This window comes from Mytilus trossulus, chromosome 3 (assembly GCF_036588685.1).
Source record: "Mytilus trossulus isolate FHL-02 chromosome 3, PNRI_Mtr1.1.1.hap1, whole genome shotgun sequence".
In the NCBI taxonomy this organism is placed as follows: Eukaryota; Metazoa; Mollusca; class Bivalvia; order Mytilida; family Mytilidae; genus Mytilus; species Mytilus trossulus.
In genome coordinates this window covers 92,697,097-92,704,922 of record NC_086375.1, presented here as the reverse complement: position 1 = coordinate 92,704,922, position 7,826 = coordinate 92,697,097, and the positions used below count along the sequence as shown (strand labels likewise).

The following is a 7,826-nucleotide window of genomic DNA, read 5'->3' as shown; positions in this document are numbered from 1 at the left end:
ATATATAGCAAAAGTTTTACGATTTTTAATGAGTGAATTTTGACTGACTACATGAGTAACCTAAACAAAGTTTGATAGTATCAACTGAACATTGGATCATACCCGATTCTTCCAAAACTGCCAAATTGGAAACAGTTTTATTAACTCCTAAGATGTAATACAGTTATGAGTATATTATGAATATTGGCTTGAAGCTTTTTCTGTCGTTGAAATCAAATACGTTTTTTCTTCGTGCCTCTTCTGTCCTACTATATGAACACTGTAATATAGATATGAAAATTAGTCAGTATAGTTGCCTTAATTGTTTTTACGTGTGTTGGGGATTGTGAGGTTTCCGTTTTTTGCTTAGTTTTGTTTTATCTTAATATATTATGATTAGTGAATTGCAACGCATCTATTAACATTGTTTGATTGACAAATAGAAGAAGTCGCCTTTCAAGTTGTAGAATTGCACGTTTAACTAAAATGAGGATGACTTAGCAGTATCTTCCTTTACGAAACAATTCCTCGAACAGCATACACACATATTTTTCGTTTCTCGTTTTTTATATAAATTAGACCGTTGGTATTCCCGTTTGCATTGTTTAACACTAGTAATGTTGGGGCCCTTTGTAGCTGATTGTTCGGTGTAAGCCAATGCTCCGTATTGAAGGCCGTACATTGACCTATAAAAGTTTACTTTTATAAATTGTTTTTTTGGATGGAGAGTTGTCTGATTGGCACTCACACCACATCTTTCTATATCTATATGATAGAATAATATCTACCTTTAAAGAACAATTTCACTTACAAAAGCATATCAAACCCCCCCCCCCCCCCCCCCCCCAAGCAATTCTTACTTCATAAAAACAATACCAGCAAGAAACATCCAACCAACATAAAAAAAAACGAACAACATCATATCAAGCCAACATAAAAAAAAACAACAGCAGCATATCAAGCCAACATAAAACAATTACAACAACAGCATACCCAGCAATCACAGATTAATACTTACCAGCACAAGACAATACCAATAACAGCATACCCAGCCATCACAAAGAATGTGAATCCTTTATAAATTTCTACAGTGGCGTCATACACAGCATTAGCTAAAAGAGAACTTGCCATGTTGCAAATAAACTCGATGGCGGCAATTCCAGCAAAAACGGAACCTAAAATATACCACAAATACATTACATAATGTACAAATAAACAATACAACTATCATCAAAAGAAAATCAAAATATTGTTATACCAAGGGTTTCAAGTGGTGAAGTTGTAATCATCTCTTCGACAATTTTACGGATGCCATCACAAGTTGGTTGACCGTTATGGATTATCTGTTTCATAGATGACGACAGATTTGATTGAATAGCTATAATCCCATCCTCTTTTTTGTCGAATGTAACCTACCAATTTTACGTTTCTCGAGGTTATATTTACATTAGCAACACGACAGGTGCAACATATGAAGCAATATCTGCATACGTACGTACAGACCTGCTGAGATCACTATCGGGTTTTGGAGTGGTACATGTTGTTCATTTGCAGTTTTCTTTGTTGTGCTTTGTATTTATTGTTTGCCTTTTTTCTTTTATCTTTTGCTATGGCGTTTATTTTCGACTTATTATTTCCAATATTCCTTTGGTTGAGTTTAAGTGACGTTCTGTGACAAAAGTTCTCCAGAATACTTGGATTGCTGCAGACAAAACTGTTACAAAACAGTTAAAGATTATCATGTGACGCCGCATGAATCTTTTTTAATTTAGAATCGTGGTCCATTTTTGACTTAATTGCGTGTTATAGTGTTCTGTTTATATGTCTTTGTATATTTGTATATTTTTAACCTTTGTTACATGACTTTAGGTATTATGCCTCTTGGCTTATCTCAGTTTTTATACATCCCGCAATTGTGTTATTGTACTTTTGTAAGTTTTCGTACTCCTGTCTTTAATTTTTGCTTGTATGATGTATAACCAAGTCAGGAATATGACAGTTGTTTTCTGCTCGTTTTGCTTTTGGCATTTGTTGCGAGTTTTTCCGTATCGAATAGTTATCAAAGGTACCAGGATTGTAATTTAGTACGCCAGACGCGCGTTTCGTCTACATAAGACTCTCAGTGACGCTCATATCAAAACATTTATAAAGCCAAACAAAATCAAAGTTGAAGAGCATTGAGGATCCAAAATTCCAAAAAATTGTGCCAAATACGGCCTAGGTAATTTATACCTGGGATAAGAAAATCCTTAGTTTTTTGTAAAATTCAATGTTTTATAAACAGGAAATTTATAAAAATGACCACATTATTGATATTCATGTCAACACCGAAATGTTGACTACTGGGCTGGTGATACCCTCGGGGACGAGACGTCATATTTCTTGCATGTAGCTCGGTATTTTTGCTATTATACTTTTGATTAACAAAATATTATGTCAAAGTTTTACGAATTATTTGGCTTCGTTTTGCATTTGATCGAGTGAAGCTAACAAATGTAGTCTGTATCACATACCTCATCACAAATATTTAAAAGACTTCTTTTTCATATTGCGTTCTAATAATATATATAACATTTTTTTCTGTGTTCCATTGCTAGTGTCAGTATCACTTTAGTTTGCGAAACTTCAGATATATGACAGAAATTTAAAAGTTCAAATAGGAAAGTAAGACCAAGCTTTATTGAATACGAGAATTGAACATCAAATCTGTATTTTTTCACAATACTGTTCGCTTTTTCTTTTTATTCCACCATTCGTAGAAAACATAACACGGATCGAGAAAAAGAATCTTGAGCATTTGTATGGATAAAATATATACTCACCTATTTTATGAGCTGGAGTCATACGCGACATTATTGATCTTACAATTGGCATAGTCACTGTATTCCCAAAATTCAGCACTGCAGCTGAGAATACAAAACATACGTGACATTATTGATATTACAATTGGCATAGTCACTGTATTCCCAAAATTCAGCACTGCAGCTGAGATTACAAAACATACGTGATATTATTGATCTAACAATTGGCATAGTCACTGTATTCCCAAAATTCAGCACTGCAGCTGAGATTACAAAACATACGTGACATTATTGATCTAACAATTGGCATAGTCACTGTATTCCCAAAATTCAGCACTGGAGCTGAGATTACAAAACATACGTGACATTATTGATCTAACAATTGGCATAGTCACTGTATTCCCAAAATTCAGCACTGCAGCTGAGAATACAAAACATACGTGACATTATTGATCTTACAATTGGCATAGTCACTGTATTCCCAAAATTCAGCACTGGAGCTGAGAATACAAAACATACGTGACATTATTGATCTAACAATTGGCATAGTCACTGTATTCCCAAAATTTAGCACTACAGCTGAGATTACAAAACATACGTGACATTATTGATCTAACAATTGGCATAGTCACTGTATTCCCAAAATTCAGCACTGCAGCTGAGAATACAAAACAAATATATTTCCTCAAACTTCATACATGTATTTTTTTAATGAAATGGTGATCGTTATCGTTTAGCATACACTTTTATGTAAAGTTACACCAAAAAAAACATAAAAAAATCCATTATATGAACATACTAGTATGCTAAAAATGATGTGTGTAGCAGTGTCTGAATAAATAAAGAATATAAGGATCAACTAAAAAATAGAAAATATAGCATGATGCGGTTCAAAAGCAAAAGAACTATATTAAAGACGAAAGATTTAAGTTATAAAATACTGAAATAAGCTATGTACAGAATAAAAAAAATCTATTTTCAGAAATGTTTGAAAATAAAATCATTTTCATGAGAATATCATACGGAATGAACGTCATTTTTAAGACAAAGAAAATGCTCTTAAAATTTGAGGAATGCAGGAATAAGTGATCCCGACCAAGACAATAATATAGTTTATAGAAACATACCTATATAAAGCATGGTATCTGTAGTTGAAAGTCCGAATACGATGGCAGAAATCACTGAAGTTACAAAACCAGTCAGTGCAATGTATTCATCGTTCACACAAAAGTGGAAAGTCTTGATCATTATCATTCCCCCGATAGATAACATTCCTATTTTTAAAGCGCCATACCAACCGATTTTGACTGAATCCCAACAGAAAGGAGAATTCAGTTCATACAGCGTTTCTACTTGGATTCGCCCTAAATTCGCAAATCCAGACAAAATAAAAATGAATAGAAGATTTATGAACATCCACTGTTTTCCGTGAGGGGAGAAATTTGGCCTGTAACATTCGGTTGCTCTTCCTATGTTCTCCAAAAAGGAAACCTTATCTCTCCTTTTTGACGGCGGAAGTGACTCCGGAAGTACGAAAACAGCGATCATCAGACCAAGTAGAACAAAACCAACAGATGTTACTTCCGGGTAAAAGAATCCATCTGTCCATTTAATAAGATAGCCTGAAAATGTTGAAGAAATAAATGCTGCTATTCCAATAATTCCTTCTAAGATACCATAAATAAGCGATCTGGGTTTTCCAGGCTCTGTAAGGTCGGCAATATAGCAATACACCATCAACATGGTGGATATCCAGTTTCCGGTACACCCTTCTATACCGTAAAATATAATAAAAAGTTCTATATTGAAACCATAGTAAATCCCTACACAACAAAGACCATTTTTAAGAACGGTCCCAAGTAGAGGTGCCACGAAGAATAGTTTTCTTCCGTAAGCATCACTTAATGATCCAATATTGATTGTAAAGATAATACCAGGAATGTTACTGGCAAGTGTACAATAAATCCCCCATTCGGAAGTTAGTTTCTGTATAACAATCTGTTGCTTATATTCTGTGGTATTGGTGTTTTGTTCACACGCGGATGTATTTCCTGATGACTTGTGTGAGGAGTTTGGAAACGTTTTTTCATAATATGCCTTATATGAATACTGATTCATGACATACAAGTTCAGAAGATAGGAAACAAAATGTAGGAAGACAACAATTATTCCAAGAGACAACGTCAGCCATCTTGGAAATGCAGTTTTCTTTGAATGTTCATTGTGCTGTTGTTTACAGTTTTCGTCTTCCAAAAGTGGCCTCTTTTCAATAAAGTCTTCATTACCTTTCATTATAAACGATTGATGACATGAATTCTTCAATTTGTTCTAACAGCACTGTTTCATCCTCCTTCGATTAAAGATAAATTCGCTGTTAAACCATTTATTTATGTTTATACATTGTTGGCGTTATTTTAAAGACGAAACCGTCAACAGTATCTAATGTGGGTTTTTTTTTCTTGATTTGTTTGTTTGGGTTTTTTTTTGGTTCTTTTTTTTTGTTTCTTTTGCCTTTTTTAAGTTTATACAATTTTTTAATCTCCTTCCAACTGTTTTGGACTATAAATTACTTTGGTTTTTCTTTTGCTATGTTCATAGAGGTGACATATGTTTTAAAGGATACCGTATTATATAAAAAAAAAAATAAGGAGGTGTGGTATGATTGGCAATGAGTATCCACCATATACCAAATGACGTAGATGTTAGCACCTATTGGTCACTATACAGACTTCAATAATGACAATACCCATACCGCATAACAAGCTATAACAGACATGACAAAATGTAAAACAATAACCAATTAAATCGAGAAATTAAGCGGATTATGTTTTGTGTTTTTTTTTAATCGGATTTTAGCACACGAAAGACAATCTTTACAAAGTGTATTTCATCTAAATACATTTGGTACATCATAAAAACTAACATACAGTTGATTTCCTTGATGTAAGCTTGATTTTGGTCGAATTATTTTCCAGAGTAAAACTCCTTTGAACACTTCATATAGAAATATGCCTTTATATATAATGTGTGTTATATAAAGGTATATAAGTACTTATTTCTTGCGAAGCAAGAATGTTACATTCTGATTTCTGTAAATAACATTCCGCCCTAGACAATATACCTACACCCGGATATGAAAAAAAACACAAAAGAAACAACGACAAGTTTGCCAAAAAACAAAATTAGAAAAGAAAATTTGCCAAAAAATTTCCCACTCAAAATATGCACAAACCATCTATATAGATAACTTGACAGTGCCAAAACTCCATCGAGTACCAAGAATATTGTCGGGTGTTGATATGGTTCATAAGTGTTTCTCGTTTCTTGTTTTTTTTTATATGGATTAAACCGTTGGTTTTCAAGTTTGAATGGTTTTACACTAGCATTTTTTGGGGCCCTTTATAGTTTACTATTGGGTTTGAGCCAAGGCTCCGTGTTGAAGAACGTACTTTGAATTATAATGGTTTACTTTTTATAAATTGTGACTTGGACAATTGTAAGTCTCATTGGCACTCATACCACATCTTCTTATATCTAATTACTACCATTTTGCAAAACAGAGACTCAAGTAGTATATATATATATATATATATAGATTGTATCTAACTATAACCTAATTTCACATTTCAGGACAAGTGTGTCAGCCCTATTAAAAGTGTCTTAAAATGTAATCTGTCCAGTTATAAGAATTTTAAAAAGTATAAAGAGAAAAGCTTACTGTTGTGGTTTGTCCCCTTGGAGATTCATCATGGTCATGTGATTTGATATCATTACATATGACCTGATATCGTGTACCGTTACACAAAGCTATCTAATGTATATGTAAATGATAATTTACTTACGGAGATAGATATGCACAATACATATATAGTTGAATAGATACTTTTAAAAGTGCTTAATTAAGACCGACGTCATCAAATCCGCGGGTTTTTTTTTATCAAATTCTTTTGGGCTTTGTGTTTGTTTTTTTCCTGCGGTTTTTGTTGTTGTTTCTCTTCATTCCTTTTTTGAGATATTTTTGCGATGAATTCTAAAAAAAAAATGCATAAATCGTTGCACATATGATAGCAAGTTAAAAGAATAGGTTAACACAATATCGTATTCCACCAAATGATGTAATGAATCAATTTAATTAACAGTTTAATTTTTATCCATCCTTCTTTTGCTGGTGTTTTTGTTGTCATTGAGTTGTCATGTTTACTGTTTTTCGTCCTGATCATACATACGTTTGATTGTTGCGTTGCGTCGGTTATGGATTTGATGTCTGTGTTTCTTCGCCATGTTGTTGGTTTGGGTATATTTCTGTCCTTCCTCTTTTAATTGTTTTTGTTGTCGATGTTTCTTCGTCATGTTGTTGGTTTGGGTATATTTTTGTCCTTCCTCTTTTGATTTATCATTAAGTGTCTGTGTTTCTTAGCCATCTTGTTGGTTTGGGTATTTTTTTTTCATCCATCCTCTTTTAACTGTTTTTGATGTCTGCCATTTTTCGCCATGTTGTTTGTTTGGGTATATTTTTGTTCATCTTCTTTAATTGTTTTTGTTGTCATTGTGTTGTTTGGTTTTGTATTTGTTATATGTGTTTCGTCACCATATTGTAGGTTTGTTATTTTTCGTCCCTTTCGTTAAATGCATTTCAATCTGAGCAGTAAAGTCGAAAGGAACTTTATCGTATTCATATATATATATATAAGTGCCCTCTTGACATAGAAATATATTAATAAAAATGAATCTGGCAATGCAATCAATCGTTTACGTGTCACGGTACTTGTCTGTCCCAAATTCATGTATTTGGTTTTGATGTTATATTTGTTATTCTCGTGGAATTTTGTCTGATGCTTGGTCCGTTTCTGTGTGTTACATTTTAGTGTTGAGTCGTTGTTCCCCTCTTATATTTAATGCGTTTCCCTCGGTTTTAGTTTGTTTTCCCGGTTTTGGTTTTTGTCCATGGATTTATGAGTTTGGAACAGCGATATACTACTGTTGCCTTTATTTACTGTTGTGACGAATGGCTTTGGGACGACTATGCATTAAAAAGACGAGTCAGTC

General features: G+C 33.3%; 1 protein-coding gene across 1 annotated transcript; it reads right to left on the bottom strand.

Moving 5' to 3' along the window:
* Positions 1-5,120, bottom strand: LOC134709855 (lysosomal proton-coupled steroid conjugate and bile acid symporter SLC46A3-like). The gene is made up of 4 exons (XM_063569985.1): positions 3,908-5,120; positions 2,802-2,885; positions 998-1,154; positions 1-259 (listed from the first exon to the last, which is right to left on the bottom strand). Exons 1-4 carry the CDS (start codon positions 5,070-5,072, stop codon positions 175-177), a joined length of 1,491 nt encoding a protein of 496 aa, XP_063426055.1. The 5' UTR covers positions 5,073-5,120; the 3' UTR covers positions 1-174.
* Between the last annotated feature and the right edge of the window lie 2,706 nt (positions 5,121-7,826).

Excerpts from the sequence above, each read along its gene's own strand:
- LOC134709855 (XM_063569985.1), bottom strand. The coding sequence starts at position 5,072 with ATGAAAGGTAATGAAGACTTTATTGAAAAGAGGCCACTTTTGGAAGAC. Across the intron at positions 1,155-2,801 it reads GACTCCAGCTCATAAAATAG|GTTCCGTTTTTGCTGGAATT; the intron begins GTGAGTATATAT and ends GGTATATTTTAG. Across the intron at positions 260-997 it reads ATTGGTATTGTCTTGTGCTG|TGTTCATATAGTAGGACAGA; the intron begins GTAAGTATTAAT and ends TCTATATTACAG.